Source organism: Schizophyllum commune (assembly GCF_000143185.2).
Source record: "Schizophyllum commune H4-8 unplaced genomic scaffold SCHCOscaffold_1, whole genome shotgun sequence".
In the NCBI taxonomy this organism is placed as follows: domain Eukaryota; kingdom Fungi; phylum Basidiomycota; class Agaricomycetes; order Agaricales; family Schizophyllaceae; genus Schizophyllum; species Schizophyllum commune.
In genome coordinates this window covers 2,702,180-2,717,523 of record NW_026089538.1, presented here as the reverse complement: position 1 = coordinate 2,717,523, position 15,344 = coordinate 2,702,180, and the positions used below count along the sequence as shown (strand labels likewise).

At 56.1% G+C, this 15,344-nt stretch overlaps 6 protein-coding genes across 6 annotated transcripts; 2 read left to right on the top strand and 4 right to left on the bottom strand.

Annotated features, from left to right (window-relative positions):
• Window positions 1-48: 48 nt before the first annotated feature.
• On the bottom strand, window positions 49-3,082 carry SCHCODRAFT_02029557 (Metallo-dependent phosphatase). The gene is made up of 14 exons (XM_003035807.2): window positions 2,767-3,082; window positions 2,661-2,703; window positions 2,593-2,613; window positions 2,497-2,537; window positions 2,321-2,439; window positions 2,126-2,269; window positions 2,061-2,070; window positions 1,702-2,008; window positions 1,492-1,649; window positions 1,306-1,441; window positions 1,127-1,256; window positions 882-1,074; window positions 704-827; window positions 49-650 (listed from the first exon to the last, which is right to left on the bottom strand). The coding sequence occupies exons 1-14, from the start codon at window positions 2,998-3,000 to the stop codon at window positions 262-264; spliced, it is 2,049 nt and encodes a 682-aa protein (XP_003035853.1). The 5' UTR covers window positions 3,001-3,082; the 3' UTR covers window positions 49-261.
• A 132-nt stretch (window positions 3,083-3,214) lies between these two features.
• On the bottom strand, window positions 3,215-4,407 carry SCHCODRAFT_02607136 (uncharacterized protein). The gene is made up of 4 exons (XM_003035808.2): window positions 4,024-4,407; window positions 3,761-3,966; window positions 3,652-3,710; window positions 3,215-3,599 (listed from the first exon to the last, which is right to left on the bottom strand). The coding sequence occupies exons 1-4, from the start codon at window positions 4,359-4,361 to the stop codon at window positions 3,366-3,368; spliced, it is 837 nt and encodes a 278-aa protein (XP_003035854.1). The 5' UTR covers window positions 4,362-4,407; the 3' UTR covers window positions 3,215-3,365.
• A 349-nt stretch (window positions 4,408-4,756) lies between these two features.
• SCHCODRAFT_02607132 (uncharacterized protein) lies at window positions 4,757-6,387 on the bottom strand. The gene is made up of 6 exons (XM_003035809.2): window positions 6,112-6,387; window positions 5,907-6,056; window positions 5,615-5,853; window positions 5,400-5,563; window positions 5,282-5,348; window positions 4,757-5,229 (listed from the first exon to the last, which is right to left on the bottom strand). Exons 2-6 carry the CDS (start codon window positions 6,049-6,051, stop codon window positions 5,167-5,169), a joined length of 678 nt encoding a protein of 225 aa, XP_003035855.1. The 5' UTR covers window positions 6,052-6,056; window positions 6,112-6,387; the 3' UTR covers window positions 4,757-5,166.
• Window positions 6,388-7,698: 1,311 nt separating this feature from the next.
• On the top strand, window positions 7,699-8,851 carry SCHCODRAFT_02607126 (MBF1-domain-containing protein). Its single transcript, XM_003034982.2, has 5 exons — window positions 7,699-7,889; window positions 7,995-8,064; window positions 8,114-8,196; window positions 8,264-8,426; window positions 8,515-8,851. Exons 1-5 carry the CDS (start codon window positions 7,803-7,805, stop codon window positions 8,556-8,558), a joined length of 447 nt encoding a protein of 148 aa, XP_003035028.1. The 5' UTR covers window positions 7,699-7,802; the 3' UTR covers window positions 8,559-8,851.
• Window positions 8,852-8,862: 11 nt separating this feature from the next.
• On the bottom strand, window positions 8,863-11,134 carry SCHCODRAFT_02607124 (gamma tubulin). The gene is made up of 10 exons (XM_050344249.1): window positions 11,063-11,134; window positions 10,832-10,998; window positions 10,586-10,768; window positions 10,225-10,515; window positions 10,013-10,168; window positions 9,807-9,953; window positions 9,505-9,666; window positions 9,253-9,368; window positions 9,089-9,152; window positions 8,863-9,035 (listed from the first exon to the last, which is right to left on the bottom strand). The coding sequence occupies exons 1-10, from the start codon at window positions 11,109-11,111 to the stop codon at window positions 9,006-9,008; spliced, it is 1,365 nt and encodes a 454-aa protein (XP_050202978.1). The 5' UTR covers window positions 11,112-11,134; the 3' UTR covers window positions 8,863-9,005.
• Window positions 11,135-11,205: 71 nt separating this feature from the next.
• SCHCODRAFT_02607122 (BRO1-domain-containing protein) lies at window positions 11,206-15,306 on the top strand. The gene is made up of 16 exons (XM_003034983.3): window positions 11,206-11,457; window positions 11,506-11,551; window positions 11,605-11,790; window positions 11,909-12,107; window positions 12,167-12,207; window positions 12,284-12,358; window positions 12,414-12,502; window positions 12,558-12,666; window positions 12,777-12,993; window positions 13,044-13,125; window positions 13,212-13,392; window positions 13,476-13,691; window positions 13,756-14,094; window positions 14,155-14,289; window positions 14,348-14,430; window positions 14,487-15,306. Exons 1-16 carry the CDS (start codon window positions 11,420-11,422, stop codon window positions 14,962-14,964), a joined length of 2,514 nt encoding a protein of 837 aa, XP_003035029.2. The 5' UTR covers window positions 11,206-11,419; the 3' UTR covers window positions 14,965-15,306.
• Window positions 15,307-15,344: the final 38 nt, after the last annotated feature.

The following is a 15,344-nucleotide window of genomic DNA, read 5'->3' as shown; positions in this document are numbered from 1 at the left end:
AGTGGCGTAACTCCATCCAACGTCTCCCCCCTTCCCATCCAACTCACCATACTTAATCGCGCATTAATGACCCTCACGTATATATCACTGCATTACCACGACTGTACATGACTCTCAACGCTCTGGAACTCACGAACTTCATGTAGAATAGCCTCTAGTTTCCCGCGACTCGGTATCCCAATCCAACGATCCATTTGCATCATTTTGCCCGTTCCAAAAGTCCAGTGGGTAAAGAAGACTCGCGATAGCGCTGAGACGCGTTTAGCTCCTCCCCTCGTCCTTCATCCTCCCATCCACCACCGGCGAGATGACCAGCAAATCCGGATCCACCTCCTTCGTCTTCGGCACCTCCACCCCCTTCCCCGCCCGCGCGCTCTTCCCATCGTACACATCTACCTCACTCATATGCTCCGTCTGGCTCACGCTAAACTGCTCCCGGTAGTGCGCCTTCGGGCGCCGGTGCTTCAGCGCGAGGTCCATCGCGTGCTTCCACTGCGTGATGGCTTTGTTCTCGGGGCGCGCGTCGCGCTGGCGGCGCTCGCGGTGGTGCCGCTCGCGTGCGATGGCATGGAGGGTGGCCTGATGCATAATGCCGTCGGTGGAGGGGCGGCGGTGAATGATGTGGGACATCTTGTTGACGAATTGGGAGCCTGGAGATGGTGTGAGGTTTTGAGAGACCAGGTGAGAGAGAGGAGCGGCTTACCGAGGAGGTACTTGCGCACGATGGTGCTCATGAGCTGGCCTTCCTCGTCGTCGATGAGGTATCTATGTCCGGGCAGCGATGTGAAGCCGTCATATCCTTGCGCCATGTATTCACGGCTCACGACCTGTCAGGACGTTCGTTGAGAGCTCAATTCGCTCAATCGCTCAGGCTCTATTACCTTGTACAGTCGTCCGCCTTTCTCGCGCTTGATAGGCTCGCCGTCCGCCAGTCTAGGTGTAGACCGACCACTATTTGAACCGCCATCATTGCTATCCTCGATCTCATTCTGCAGCCAGATCCCCAACACTCGATTTCCCGGCTCACGGCGCGAGTCCCAGGATACCCGGATGCCGGAAACGATGGGGAAGCGTCTATCGTGTTCATGTTAGACGGCCTATGGTGCGAGTGGTCGAGTCAACTTACCCCTCCTGAGCAGGCCAGGTCGAGAAACCAGTTTCAAGCGCATCCCAGATTGCTTCGCCATCCAGCTCAAGCACGATGATAGGGTCCTCGAACGGCAAGATCTCCAGGATATCGCCGAGGGTAATTACGCCTACAGTCATTCAGCAGAGAACAAATGTAAATTGAAGCGAGTTGCGAACCTGGACCGTACTGCGAGTCACCGCGCAGCGTTCCACCGCAAAGGAGGACCAGATCCGCTCCACCACTACCCTTGACGCAGAGGCTGTCATCGTAGGCGTGTCTGACGACGTCAGCAAACCAGTTGCCAGCTGCAGACTAGGATACTGAGCCCATGTTACCGAACGCAGAGAGAGTAAGTGATCTACCTCCTCCACGCGAACGAGCTGCGAACGGCAATCCAGGACCGTGGTGGTCTTGCATAGCGGCGCTTTCAAGGTATCCGTGATCGATGACAAGACCGTCTTCAGTACCTCCTTCAATCCTTGCGAGCCTGGAGATCCTGGCTTCGTCTCGTGGTGCTTTCCTAAGTCCATGGTCAGCGACCTTGTCAAGGTGACTCTCAGGATGCCGCTTACCAGTGAGTTTGCTAATCACCTTTCTCCTTACGCTCCCCTCCGGCGTATCCGATAGCTCTAAAAGTACCTCACTGAGGTCCCGGAAGTCAGTCCCGCTCTTCACGACCAGAACGTCGCCGTTGTCGCTCTCAGCACCAAGGACGTCCTGGTTGACTTCGTGGTTCTCCCACGCATTGACGCCTTTGCTGATGTAGTAAAGATGGTCATGACCGCCAAGGAGGAGGTCGACGCCGTGTTGGTCTGCGATAGGATTTTTCTCCTGCTCAGAAGGCGACAGAGCGAATAGGGCTTTCGCGAGGGCGATATCCTGTATAATCCGTCAGGAGGGAAGCCGCTGGATAATAATACATGGAATTTACGTTGGGTATCCTATGAACTAGGAGGTCAGCGGCAAAATACTAGCCGGTAAGAAAAGTGGACGTACCGAGAATGAGTCAACGCAAGCACGATGTCGCATCGATGCTCTCCTTGCGGATCACGGAGACGGCGGGAAAGGTCAAGTCCTGTTTCTGCCATATCCCTATGCTCGAAATTCGCTGGCCAAGTGGCGACAGTGCCGATCCACTCCCTTCCAGGCGAACAGGTAAGTGTTTGACCGCCTGAAAAAGGATTCCCCTACTTTTCGACGAGCCCAATGACACCAATGCGAAGACCGCATCGTTCGAGCACATAAAACTCTTTCAAGACGTCCGGCACTGTACCCGTATTTCTGTCGATGATATTGCTTAAGACCCACGGCTATGAGGAGGCTCGTAAGACGTCTGCTCAAGAAAGCGAAAGTTGAGAGAAACTTACAAATTTGGTGCCTGCGATGAGCTTGGAAAGGTGTGGATACCCTGGAAGGAGTAAATATAGTCTTTCGTGCGATGCGCTACGGAGGTTCGTACTTACCGAAATCAAAGTCATGGTTCCCTATGGGTTGTCAGAAGAAGCATCAAGCATGCCAGACAGTCGCTAACCGGTCAAAGACACGTCAGGCGCGATCTCGTTCATGACGGGAACCTAGGAAGCGTCGGTACGCAGGTCCACCACTGAGTGGTCGGTAAGCTTGCCACATCGACTAACCATATGGCTCCCTCTCGTCACAGAGCTCTCCACAGACGGCGCAAACACATCCCCAGAGAAAAGCACAAGCCCCTCTCGAGCGCCGTCAGGTCTGGCGTCCCATCCCTGCCGCAGATCGTCCAACATCGCGGCGAACTGGGTCACGTCGATGGTATCACTCGAGCCCGGCGCAAGCTTCTGTGGGTTGACGCGATACACATCGTTGAAGTGGAGGAGGGGGAGAGTGGTAGTCATTGTGAAGAGGAAAACGCAGATGAATGAAGGGGGTGACGAGGGAAGAGGTAAACCTTTGCGGTTGCGGAAGACAGGCCTGGACAGCCGCCGCGCGGCGGGGCCGCGGAGGTATTTTGAATGCACGTGATCGTATCGCATGTTCGAATTCGGGCTTTCCCATTCGAGAACAAGAGACTAACCTTCTTGCCTACTCACAGTGGGGCAACCCTGTATATCACACCAACGAAGATGAGATTGACAGGTGTGAAGTGCAACAGACAGGAAAGCAAGAATACAGGGCATAAATAAATACATCGGCACGTGCATTGAGCCCTGATGTAGCTCTGCAAATGTGCTTACACGGAAAATGCACAAAAGCGCACATGTTACAAGAATATACAGAAGTTGTTCCTGTGACCTGTCCGTAAGACGACCTTGCGCTGGAAGTCGAAGTCTGTCGATGCGGCGGGCTTGCCGTCTTGCTTCCGGTAAAGCCAGTACGCCATCTTGCCCCCTTCGCGCCAGCGAGAGCGTGCTTGAGTAAAGCCAATGACCTCCATGAAGCTCTGAATGTACTCCGGGGTCACGTAGCGCGAGTTTAGGATGCAAGGGAGGGGAAGCTGCGATGGACCACGTTAGGACGGGGGCTGGAGGATCATGATGGGAGCTTACTGCAAGGAAGAGAAGCCCATCAGGTCTCAGCATGGCATGGGCAAGGCGCAGCATACGACCTGCATCGGTGCGTGAGGAAAGGGGAGAAGCAAAAACGAGACAGACCCACCTCTGTCCTTGGCGTCCGGTACGAAGTTCACGACGAGGCTTAAGCTGATGATATCCCAAGATGACCTATGTTCATCTTCGTTCATCTTCAGAAAGTCTTGCTCCTGTATAGATGGGTGGCGGGAGTGAAGGTCGATCGGTGTCGCGTCGATATACGACTGGCATGACTTATAGTTGTCGGGCTTCAGGGCACCTACTTCCAGCAGCCTGCATGCGTTCGCTTCTTTCAATCCATCATAATAGGGTTGAGGGGGCGGGACGCACCTAAGTTTGGCAGTGCCCTCCGCCGGCTTGACTTGCAGCTCTTTCAGCCACCCAATGAGCACTTTCTCACTTCCCCCACCCCGATCACTGCTCTGTCCAATAGCAGACATCTCCTGATACTTCTCCAGCCCGCCAAGCGCCTCTATCTCAGCAGCAATCTTCGCCAGCTCCTGCGTCGTGGCTGCGTCCATGGTGCTAGCTTGCTCGAGCTGCGTCTGCCGCTTCAGGAGAACATGAAAGCGCCTGATAACGGTGCGCGTCGTCTCGGGCTTTCCGGACGCCACTTCAGAGGGGCCCGGGCCTGTTATGGGCGCCTTCTTCTTGCGCGCCTTGGGCATGTCATCAAGCCCGTCGGGAGAGGGTGATCGGCGGAAGCAAGAGACAATTGGATTTCCATTCTCGGCGATCATTGTCCTCAAAATGGTCGTGAAGGCCTGCCGTTTCCGTCGGCGACCCTCGCACGAGGGTAAATCACCTTGCTTGCAAGGTCTTTCACCTATCATATTGACCCCATCAAAAATGACACCATGTGCGTAGCACGTTCCGAAGACAACATCAGTCAATGCGCAGACACCGTCGTCCACAAGTCCTATTTGCCTCCCGACGACGAGCTCTCTCGACGATAGCAGGATTCAGACTCACGTGCGTGATGCAAGCAAGGTATGCAGCCGGCGGAGCCGGGGCCTCTCTAGTGGACCATATCACGCTTTGAATCAAGCGCTCACACCGTCCCTCTGTGGCCCAACCATCCAGTCTTTTATTGAGCTCCCTACTGCCTCTCCTATTCTTCTGGATGTGTGTACGGAGGTTAGCGCGGTACACAGAACCAGCCCGGTAAGTAAGTGTTGTGTAAATGTAAAAAGAGTGGACACGCTGGTATTATACACAAGCGTTCGACGTTCGAAAGTACAGTATAAGATCAATGGCAAACCGATATCCACAGGGTGACGAAGGCGAAGAAGCGCATCTAGACGGTAACGGGGTGCTGAAAGACGTTGCCAAAAGAGTCCTAGACGGCGGTGATGGTGACGAAGAGTCCCAGGTATGAGTGGACAACAAGCAAATGGTCCGTAAAAGTACAAGAATGCTGACAAGGACGGGGCGGCAGGCTTCGACGGGGTCGTGGCGGGTATCGTAGCTTGTTTAAACGAAGCCCTTGCCTCCGCGCTTCGCGTCAATCTTCTTGAAGCGTTCGTCTTCATCTCGCTAGAAACAGGGTTGAGCAACAGAAGCGATGAAAGGGAATCAGAGTATCTACCTTCTTGATGACACAGATGGTGGCCAGAAGCAGGCACAAGACGATAGCCATGAAGCCGTAAATCGTTCTGTAGTGCATGTCAGCACATGGGAGGGGAAATTTGACTGCGTCTACGTACGTGAAGACGTTCAGGAGGATGTTGTCGCCGTACGAGGTCATCTTCGAGACGCAGAAGTTGCTCTCATCGGTCACGTTCAAGCCGTCGACGAAGGACTGGCTTGCACAGTGGCTTCCGCCGATCTCTGCGAGGTCCGTTCCGTTGAAGTAGCCACAGCAGTTCAGCTGGGAGGGACATCAGGGAATGGAAGGGGGGGAAAATGCGCCACCACGCACCGTGTCTTGCAGCTTGATGCGCGTATCCGACGTCTGCGCGGCCCAAATCTCGTGGAAGTTGGCGCGCTCTTGCAAGCTGAAGTACCAGAGGAAGGTACCGATCACAAGGACGATGATAGCTTCAGCGACCAGGCAGTAGTTGAGGATGACCAGCCCGATCGTGACGTGGTTCTTCTGCACTATGCCGCCGATGGATATAAAGAACGTGATGATCATCGAGATTCCGACAGCGAGGCCAGCTGCATTCCCTCTTGTCAGAACTGTTTTCTTCTCGCAAGTGTAGGCCACGCACCATTCAGGTAAGAGTCGCTCAGGACCAGATGCCTGAGCATATCCGGGGCGCGCCAGATCAGGGACATGGCAAGCGCGAACGCGCCACCAGCGAGGAGGGCAACGTCGAGGAACGCCCAGACACCCATAAGCTTCTTGGACACCATGATGACTGACGCGACGGATGAGCGCCTGGTCCCCTCTCCTTCGGACTCCCTGGTACTCACAAGTTTAGAGGTTTGCGATTCGAGAAATACTGCAAGTCGAGCGGGAACAAACGGGCGGGGCTGCTCTCACAGAGAGACCGAGAAGAGTTCGAAGAGAAGAAAACGGCCGAGTGCACCAGGCGATGAAAGGTGTTGAAAACGGCGGCCTACTTCTTCGCTCAAGCGAAGGGGGCTCCACCAAAAAAGAAGGGAGAAGAACAAAAAGAGAGGTGGTGGTAGAAACGAAGGGGCGAGGGAGCGCTGTCGCCGTCGGGCGGTCGGACGTATAAGCTGATGCGGATGGTGGAGAAGCTGCGGCGTTGATAGGGCCGTCGTCAGGCCTGTCCTATAACTGACCCTCCAGGTCCAGGCCCGGGCCTCGTTCAACTGCCTGACGACGTTCCACTCCTTTGGTTCGATAAAAGTGGCCCTCTATTTCGGCTCTGATCTCGTCAAAAGCAGTCCAACATTGCCCAACTTGAACCGGAAGAAACGACAAACTCCTTCGAGCGCAACGTTCGCCACAAGTCGGAGCTGCGCCCTCGGAGCTTTGCATGCATCTGAAACCATCCGTCCTCGGATGTGCTCGAGGACTGCCGTCCTCGACACGGTCCGCCGAAAACTGAAATTCCTTTGTCCGGTCAGTCGGACCGCCTCGAGAATCAATGATGTTGTGACGACCGTTCACGCGAGCTCTGCGGACTCTTCGTTGACGAGACAACGAATAGACGCGTATAGGATAGACTTAGACGTCTTCTATGACCGCGCAGAGTTGCAGCGCCGGGGTTCAAGTACAGTCACGAGAAAGACACCGCGTGGGGCTTCGTTCAAAGTAGCTCAGAGCCGCTGGAGCTGAAGCCTGACTATACGGTATTTTAGATCTCATTCGAGAGACATATCACGGCCCCCTTCATTGTTTATTGCATGGGGCTTTGTGCAACCCCTGGTCCGCTTCACGCAGGATGAGGGAAACAAACACCCATGAGCATCGGCAGAGGCCGAGAAGGAGCTCGCTTGATGGGTTCGAACCTGCCGCCGATGCGCTGCTAACGAATGGCGGGGCGAGCGACGACTGGGTAGGGTGAAAACGAGTAGGATGCAGTACCTGAGATTGGAGGAAGGCCCTTTCAGAAAGGAAGGGATGGTGAATTGTACGGCGCATCATAATGGAGAGAGCGGCAATATGCAATGCAGCGAAACGAAATGCGTGGTTAGTGAGCTCGCTGAGCCCTATTATGGCCATGGATCCACTTAGGTAACTGTCACGGTTGCCTTTGGTATTAGAGTATTCGAAGCAGCACGCCTACGTAGACTGGAGTTCCCTGCAATCAAGATGACGGCGGATGTGGCATGCGATGCAGGGTGACCGAGGGGACGGCCCTTAGCCCTTGCTTCTCGAGCCAATTCAACCTCTATCCAGGCTCTTGAGAAGAGGAAATATGAATTACAGCCCGTCTGCTAGCTTCTTGTGCCTTAGCAGACTGAATGAGGGATGCACAAGAAGTGGTAGCGTACAAAGTCGAACATGTAGGTCCCTGCTTGACCATTTGCGGCACTCCGGGCCGAAATCACTGACTCATGGTGATCAGGAAACGTCAGCGCTCGCCTCCCGCACGCACCGCATCTTGCTGCTTACCACCACCACCCGACCGCCTCCCCACCATCGCGTTTTCTGTCAACCATCTACCACCGACCCGCTAACTCTACCCATCATGAGCGACGACTGGAACGCCACGACCGTCATCGGCTACAAGCGCCAGACCGCCAAGGTCACGAAGAAGGACTCGGACTTGAACGGTGCGTTTGTTTGTCGAGTGTAAAAATGGGAAGGCTGATGAGATTTGTAGCTGTGAGTACCTGTGGGGACGTCCTGATGAAGAGGGAAGGACTAACTGGAGGTTTAGGCAAGGCGGTCGGGTGCCGTTGTGGGCACGGACAAGAAGATCACTGCCGGAAGCAACAAGGCGCATGTTGGTGAGTGCCAGAGCCAGCGCACACGAGCGACAGCTCACGATGACCACAGGCACTGACCACCAGCGCATCGCCAAGCTCGACCGCGAAAACGAGGTCGCACCACCGCCCAAGGTCGCGCCGAGTGTCGGTCGCGTGCGTTTTTATTTCGCCATAATCACTCCAGAATATCGTTTGCTGACGTACCCATCTCTTTTCGCAGGCCATGCAAACTGCCCGCCAAGATTTGAAGCTCTCGCAGAAGGACATCGCGCAGAAGGTTAACGAGAAGCCTTCTGTGATCCAGGACTACGAGTCTGGGCGTGCGGTGCCGAACCCGCAGATTCTGGGCAAGCTTGAGCGTGCGCTAGGTGTCAAGCTGAGGGGTGCGTTTCTGGTTCCCCTTCGCGTCCTTGCTCAAACCCTCATCCGTTGACCGACTCGCCATGACGCATACTGACTTTGTTTCTACAGGATCGGACATTGGAGCCAAGCTCGGCGGCCCAAAGAAGTCGTAAGCTGATTGCCCGTCGTCAGCTTGCGGCACACCAGCCCGCTATCGCAGCGTAGTCACTAGCGAGTCGTCGTAGTGCTCCTCTGCGGTGTGCGAGTAAGACCGGGCGTCCGACTAGATGTCCCATGCCGCTCCGCGATCCAATGTACTACAACCCCACCCTGTCATTTCTTTGACTGTAATTTTGCGATAGACCACGTCGATGTTTTGCGATCCATTGCATTTTCCGTCATCGCCGCCCGAGGCGCCCGAGTATATTCAGCTCTTGAGCTCGAAACTTGATGACCTCGTCCTCACGAGACATGGGTGCAGGCAGATGGGCGATACACGCACAAAGCAAGATCAAAGCAACATGATACACAAGCGCAAGGCCAGTAAGCTACAGTAAGAAGACGTCAATCGTCGTACGGGACCAGGTTATGGTCATATACACCAAGGTCTACCCTCTCCTTCATGGCCCTTGGTCACCCTCGGTGCTTCCCTTCGACCTCGCGTCAGAATCGAGCGTTCGTACCAGAGGAGGGGGGCACTCACATAGGAGATGTAGTCGGGGCTTTCGCAAGCCTTGTACTCCTTGAGAAGCTCGTCGCAGGTGGCCCTTACGATAAGATGGTTAGCCGTCGATTGCCGAGATGGAAAACCAAGCGAAGGGAGACCGTGAAGCTGAATAAGGGACAACGCGCAAGCTTCAAGCGTACCTCGCATCATCAAACTCCTCCAGCCCGTTCTCGAACATCTTCTCCTTCTTATACTGCTCCATGAACGCGTTCTTCTTCCGCAGGCGGTCGAACTGGTCGAGCATGCGCTTGAAAAGCTGGGTAGGGGTGGTCAGGCGCCAAATCCCCATCGCATCGACAAAACGCAAAAGGCCGTGAAGCAGAGCGAAGCGCAATCGACAATCTCGAAGCTGAAGGCAAAGGCAGGAGACCACAAAATCAGTCAGCACTCACCGACGCAATACTCGTGTGATTCGCCAGCATCAGCCCGCTCACGCGGTGGTTCGTCTGCACGTAGGGCGAGCGGCGCGAGAGCGCGACCTGGATGGAGGCGGGGCCCCAAGGGATGAAGTTGGCGAGCTGCCGCTCGCGGATGCGGAGGAGGGATTGGTGGACCTGGGGGTGGGGTTAGTGAGCATGTTCAGGTTTGTAATAGGACCTCGGTAGAGATAGACGGGAACGCAAAGGAACAGAGGATGGGAGGAAAGGATAGAGCGACATGGCTGAGGAGAGTAAATTGGGGATTAGATACTCACGTCCGTCGGATCGACATCGCCCTGGATGATGTTGAGGATGGAAATGTAGCAGGCCGTCTTGCTCGGTGTGGTCGACACCATCCGGTTCTTGGGTTGCAAGAGGCGGCGCATGACGTCGAGGACGGTGGTGCGGCGGATGGCTTTAGCCTGCGGGAGTGAGGTCGTTTGCATCGTTTCTGACTTCAGTGAAGATAGGACAGCCTTACCTGCTCAATTTGGTCGCTCGTGAATGGCGTGTAGGAGGACATGAGGAAGTGACAGCGGGGTGTAGGGATGAGGGAGGCGATGATGCCAACAAGGTCGTTGTTCATGTAGCCTGGGTATCGTAGCGTCTGTGTGCTTGCCGCCATAACAGTCGCCGCCTAAACAACCTCGTCAGCAAGCCCTCTTCCCTTCTCCTCCCCCACACCCCACTCACCAACTGATTCGTCTGATCAAATGACGGCGTCTGCACATGCAGCCGGTCCACCGATATTCGCGCGAGGGCGCTGTTGTCGAGCACGACCACGCTGTCCGCGTGGTTCACAAGCCGCTTGAGGGTGAGCATAGAGTTGTAGGGCTGCACGACAACGTCGCCCTCTTGGGAGTTGGGGAAGACGCTGTAGGTTTGGATGAGCTTCTTGGGGAACTTGTCGTTGAGGCGCTCGAGGAGGAAGGAGCCGAGGCCGGAGCCGGTGCCGCCGGCGATGGAGTGCATAACCATGAAGCCCTGTGGTAGGTATCAGTGAGCAGGGGAGGGCAGGTGGACAATGCAAGGGATAGAGGGGGAGTCAGCTTACCTCTAATGAATCGCTTCCCTCAGCTTCTCGGTCGATCATCTCCATGACCTCCTCGTATATCCGTTCGCCTGCCGCATACCCCTGGGCCCAGTTGTTCCCTGCACCACCACCGTCTTTCGATACGAAAATGTTCTCGGGGTTGTAGAGATTGGCGTAGGGGGAAGTGAGGATATTGTTGATGACCTGCATAGACAGATCGCGAGCAAGTCAGTCATCGTTCACGCGTCTCGCACGCGCTTAACGCACTCGAGGTTCTAGATCAACAAGAATAGCGCGCGGAATGTAGTGCTCGTCGTCTGCCTGGTAGAAGAACACGTCCTTTCGGTCCCCACCCTCTGTGGCCCACTCTTCAAGTATGCCTTCATTGTTGATGCCGTGCTCTGCGCAGAGGCGCTGCCAGTACACGGAGCCCACTGGATAGAAATCACACTTCAGATTCGATGCATCGTACACACATCGGGGAGCTCAGTGCCGCACTTTGGTTCCCGCATTGTCCGAGCTGGACGCCGATGATTTCGCGCGGCATCGTCGCGGTCGCGTCGAGATGAGGTGGTCACGGCCGTAACACCGCGTCGATGTCACACCTGTGCATTGTGGCCCCGGACCGGACGCCCGGTCGGCGTCTTTCTTGCCGTACTTCCATCTGGAGTTGCTTCTGGCAGCGCGTTGGCGAGCGCGATGTCGAATCTGGTGTCGATACCGTTCAAGAGGACGTACGAAGCGAACGTCAAGGATGCAGTGCGGTTGTACATACACGATCATACGGGCAGCCATCCGGACGCGCTGAGGCATGACATCGCGGAGTGGGAGAAGCTCAGGAGGGCAGCGATTGGGATGTCGGTCCATGCGAATCGGGCAGGAGACATCACAAGGTGCGTTGTACTGCTACCAAGCTCTGCATACAGCCTGACTCCGAGCAGATATCATGCGCAATTGCTCCGCATACAGAGCAAACTTCCAGCCGATGTACATGTTCTCGCAAGTAATCACAGAATCTGCCCATCTCATCATGCCTTCAGATCGGCCTTCCCATAGCATACGTACCTGCATTTGCTGACGCGAACGCGCTACCCATCACCCTGAACGATCTGCACTTCGAGCGCGCGGCTCTGCTCTTCAACCTCGCCGCGCTATACTCGCAGCTCGGCGCGTCGGAGGACCGATCTACATTCGATGGTATCAAGCGCGCCATGGCATACTTCTCTGTAAGTAAATCTTATGCGAAGCATCCCCCATCATCAGCTCTACACGTCCCATGTACCGCATCTCTTCACGGACCTTTCGTTCCTCCACAGTATGCCTCCGGAAAACTGACAAAACCAGGCCTCCGCAGGGACCCTGGCCTACCTCAAATCATCCGCCCTCCCCAAGCTGCCCCCACCACCCGATACCCTCGCACCGACCTCTCCCCTCATCCCCTACACTGACTACCCCCTCGACCTCACACCGGGCTTCGTCACGGGCCTCTACCACGCCATGATGGCACAAGCCGAGGAGTGCTTCTGGCAGAAGGCGAAGATGGGTAGGTATGTGGGGTCCTGGGGTGTGGAGGGGATGGCTCACTTGGGCAATGCGATACAGATAACATGAAGAATACGATCATCGCGAAGTTGGCGTCGTCCGTGAGTGTTCTGAATTTGCCGAAGGGCACTTCTTCAGACTGTTAGAACCCTGCTGACCGGAATCTTCTGTCAAAAGGTTGCTTCGCATTATCAATCATCGCTCGAAGCCATCCGAGGCGCGACACCGTCGATTAAACATCTATTCCCTACTGTAAGCCGTTCGAGATGTCACTTCTCTTCCCCAGAAACTCATCATGTTTTTGCAGAGTTGGCTTGCATACATCGAGACCAAACAATACCACTTTGAAGCCGTAGCGCACTACAGGATGAGCCTGGTCGAGGGTGAGGCGAGTCGGTAGGTCTGGTCGAATTTGACCTCAGTGTATGCCTCTCATATCACCTACCTCTAGCTACGGCAAAGAACTCTCCTACCTGACCGAGGCGCTCGCCGCGGAGAAGAAAGCATACGATGTTGCTCGAAAAGGCCGCGTCGTGCAAGCGGTGGCCAGGGACGTGCAGGTCAGCCTCCTTCCTCTATAACGGGGCAAACACACCTATCTCCCTCACCCACACTCAACGCTGGCCTCAACTCACCTAACTCACCCCTGCTCACCCACCCACCCGCCCAGACCTTCCTCGACGTCATCCAAAAGGACCACGCGCGCGCCGAGCGGGACAACGACCTGATCTACCACGACTACGTGCCCGCGGGCGCGTCGCTAGCCGTGGTGACGCCGACGCATGTAGCGAAAGCGACCGTTCCTAAAGAGCTAGAAAACCCGGCGTCGGTGGAGGGGACGCCGTTGTTCGAGGAACTGTTGGGGTGGGGGGCGAATGAAGCGATCAGTGAGTGTTCACCATTTGTCTTGATTCGTGAAAGCTGACGCATATCTTAGACATCTACGACGACCGCAAGCGGAAGCTCGTCAAGGAGAAGGTCGTGGACCAGATTGAGGAAATTAAGCAGCGGGCGAATAGGTACGTGACTTTGTGCTGCTCTACGCGCAACGATTACTACTACTTCTCTCCTACGTGGACCTTAATCTATGCTCACACTATGGCAGTAAACTTCAAGAACTCCACCTCCCTGCCGCGCTCGACGCCCTCGACCAGACCGTACGTCTGCCGCCGAGTCTGCTGCGGAAGGCGGAGGAAGTGCGACTGGAGAAGGGGCCGGAGAGGATCGAGGCGCTGATGGATGATGTGGGACGGGTGGCGGGGTTGGGGAGGAGGTTGTTGGAAGAGGTGGGTAGGCTTGGTCGTTGGGGAAGAGGATCCAGCTCCGTGCGACTGGCAGGGTGGACCTCATTTACTGACCTGCATTACAGGCCATGTCCATCCTCGACGACGAGGCGGAGGAGGACGAGAACGCCCGCGCGCAGGGGTTGACGCAGCGGCGGCCATCGCATGAAGCAAATCAAGAGTTGATGCACAAGTACGAGCGGTATCATAGTGTGTTGACGCAGGCAGCCGAAAGCGACGAGTCCGTGCGGCGGAAGTACGACGAGTGGGAGGAGAGCATTGGCGAGCTGACGTGGGACGAGGTGAGTAGCCTGCTACCTGGCGTTCCTCTAGCAGATGGACTATGGGGACTGACAACCTCTTTAGATCCGCCTCGAACGCGCCATCCCCTCCTCCACCGCCCCCTCCGGGCGCTCAACCCGCGAGACCGAGATCCACCGCCGCGCCCTCCGCCTCCGCCTCGAGCACCTCGACGACCTCCACCGCGAGCTCACCGACTACGCCCGCCGCGCGCAAAACCTCGCCGACGCGGACGACGTCCGACCGCGCATCGTGCGCGCGGCCGCGGGCTTCGCGCAGCTCGCGGAGGTCGCGCCGGTGGCGTTTGAGGATATTCTGGACGACGAGCTGGCGAAGTATGACAAGTTTTTGGGCGCGGTGGAGGATGGGGCGGGGAGGCAGGGGGCGGTGTTGGAGGAGATTGAGGTGAGTGGGGTGGGTTGGGTTGTGGGTGGGGAAAGTGCTGATGTGTCGCGAATTCGACAGCATCACAACCAGTTGCTGCTGGAGTCGAGGAAGGAAGATCCGGCGGCGAAGGAGCGCGAGCGAGCGCTGCAGTCGTTGGACTTGGCGTACCACAAGTACCGGGAGATCGTGAGGAACTTGGAAGAGGGGTTGAATGTGAGGCGCCTACCAATTCTTGCACACTGTAACACGTTCAACTCACGCAATTTCCCAGTTCTACAACGAACTCTCGAAGATGCTCACGCAATTCAAGGAGGCTTGCAAGATGTGGGCGCGTGAGAGGAGTCAGGAGTTACAGTGCGTATCTCGTGTGCGATTGGCCAGGAAGACTGCAGATGACGGACCATTTGCAGTGCAATGATCCAGGCGAGGGAGAACATGGCCTTTCAGCAAGCAACGCCGCCGCCCGAGTCGCCTGCGCCTCTGCCTGAACGAGAGCCAGAGTCCGAGTCCGAGCCGGAGCCTGAACCTGAACCTGAAACCGAATCCGAATCCGAGCCTGAACCTGAGCAGCAGGTTGTACCAGAGTCTGAGCCAGAATCGGAGTCGGAGGAAGAAGAGGAGGAACCCGAGCCTGAGCCAGAACCTGAGCCAGAACCTGCGCCAGCACCGAGACGCACCACACGTACCCCAGCTCGCAAGACAGCACCGGCACCATCGTTCCCGAAGCCAGCGCCCATCGGGAAGCAGCCAGCTGCGTCGAAGAAGTCGACCGGCCTTCCTTCGCTCATGGCAGCCGATTGGGGCTTCGAGGACGTACCGCTGGCGCCTGGTCCGCCACCACCACCCGCACCTGCGGCGACGCCTCGGCGCAGCTCTCGACGACGTTGATTCCACGCCTGTTATAATAGGACAGAGACGTATGTGGGAGGAGACCATGGTTATATTGCATACTTACTACGGCGTGGTGCATGGATAACGATGCTTGGATGGTAATGTAGGACGATTCGGAGCGCGATATATGATTGATTGTATGCACGAGGAAAAGAAGTGCGTGATGAGATGGATGGATGGATGGGATGAGGCGGCCTTCAGCCAAGTAAATACGTGCGTGCGTGCTTGCGACAGGGAAGAAAAAGGAAGAACAGGAGCAGAGATAATCGACACAGGCCTTGAGCCTGCCCATAAAAACCTCCTAGAGTGCTACAGGGTAAATATCCATGACAACAACTTCAAGCAAGTGGGACGATGAGTAAGTACAGCGAGGGTGC

What these genes read in the sequence shown, in the direction of transcription:
- SCHCODRAFT_02029557 (XM_003035807.2), bottom strand. Translation starts at nt 3,000, where the DNA reads ATGACTACCACTCTCCCCCTCCTCCACTTCAACGATGTGTATCGCGTC. An exon ending in GCCTGACGTGTCTTTGACCG is followed by an intron (nt 2,614 to 2,660) that starts GTTAGCGACTGT and finishes GACAACCCATAG; the next exon opens with GGAACCATGACTTTGATTTC. An exon ending in AGCTCGTTCGCGTGGAGGAG is followed by an intron (nt 1,442 to 1,491) that starts GTAGATCACTTA and finishes TCAGTATCCTAG; the next exon opens with TCTGCAGCTGGCAACTGGTT.
- SCHCODRAFT_02607136 (XM_003035808.2), bottom strand. Translation starts at nt 4,361, where the DNA reads ATGCCCAAGGCGCGCAAGAAGAAGGCGCCCATAACAGGCCCGGGCCCC. An exon ending in GAGGGCACTGCCAAACTTAG is followed by an intron (nt 3,967 to 4,023) that starts GTGCGTCCCGCC and finishes GAACGCATGCAG; the next exon opens with GCTGCTGGAAGTAGGTGCCC. An exon ending in ATGGGCTTCTCTTCCTTGCA is followed by an intron (nt 3,600 to 3,651) that starts GTAAGCTCCCAT and finishes GGTCCATCGCAG; the next exon opens with CTTCCCCTCCCTTGCATCCT.
- SCHCODRAFT_02607132 (XM_003035809.2), bottom strand. Translation starts at nt 6,051, where the DNA reads ATGGTGTCCAAGAAGCTTATGGGTGTCTGGGCGTTCCTCGACGTTGCC. An exon ending in GCATCAAGCTGCAAGACACG is followed by an intron (nt 5,564 to 5,614) that starts GTGCGTGGTGGC and finishes TGTCCCTCCCAG; the next exon opens with CTGAACTGCTGTGGCTACTT. An exon ending in CCATCTGTGTCATCAAGAAG is followed by an intron (nt 5,230 to 5,281) that starts GTAGATACTCTG and finishes CCCTGTTTCTAG; the next exon opens with CGAGATGAAGACGAACGCTT.
- SCHCODRAFT_02607126 (XM_003034982.2), top strand. Translation starts at nt 7,803, where the DNA reads ATGAGCGACGACTGGAACGCCACGACCGTCATCGGCTACAAGCGCCAG. An exon ending in AGGACTCGGACTTGAACGGT is followed by an intron (nt 7,890 to 7,994) that starts GCGTTTGTTTGT and finishes CTGGAGGTTTAG; the next exon opens with GCAAGGCGGTCGGGTGCCGT. An exon ending in GCTAGGTGTCAAGCTGAGGG is followed by an intron (nt 8,427 to 8,514) that starts GTGCGTTTCTGG and finishes TTGTTTCTACAG; the next exon opens with GATCGGACATTGGAGCCAAG.
- SCHCODRAFT_02607124 (XM_050344249.1), bottom strand. Translation starts at nt 11,111, where the DNA reads ATGCCGCGCGAAATCATCGGCGTCCAGCTCGGACAATGCGGGAACCAA. An exon ending in AGGGAAGCGATTCATTAGAG is followed by an intron (nt 10,516 to 10,585) that starts GTAAGCTGACTC and finishes TACCTACCACAG; the next exon opens with GGCTTCATGGTTATGCACTC. An exon ending in GCGATGTCGATCCGACGGAC is followed by an intron (nt 9,667 to 9,806) that starts GTGAGTATCTAA and finishes CCCCACCCCCAG; the next exon opens with GTCCACCAATCCCTCCTCCG.
- SCHCODRAFT_02607122 (XM_003034983.3), top strand. Translation starts at nt 11,420, where the DNA reads ATGTCGGTCCATGCGAATCGGGCAGGAGACATCACAAG. An exon ending in AGAGCAAACTTCCAGCCGAT is followed by an intron (nt 11,552 to 11,604) that starts GTACATGTTCTC and finishes TCATGCCTTCAG; the next exon opens with ATCGGCCTTCCCATAGCATA. An exon ending in CGGTGGCCAGGGACGTGCAG is followed by an intron (nt 12,667 to 12,776) that starts GTCAGCCTCCTT and finishes CCACCCGCCCAG; the next exon opens with ACCTTCCTCGACGTCATCCA.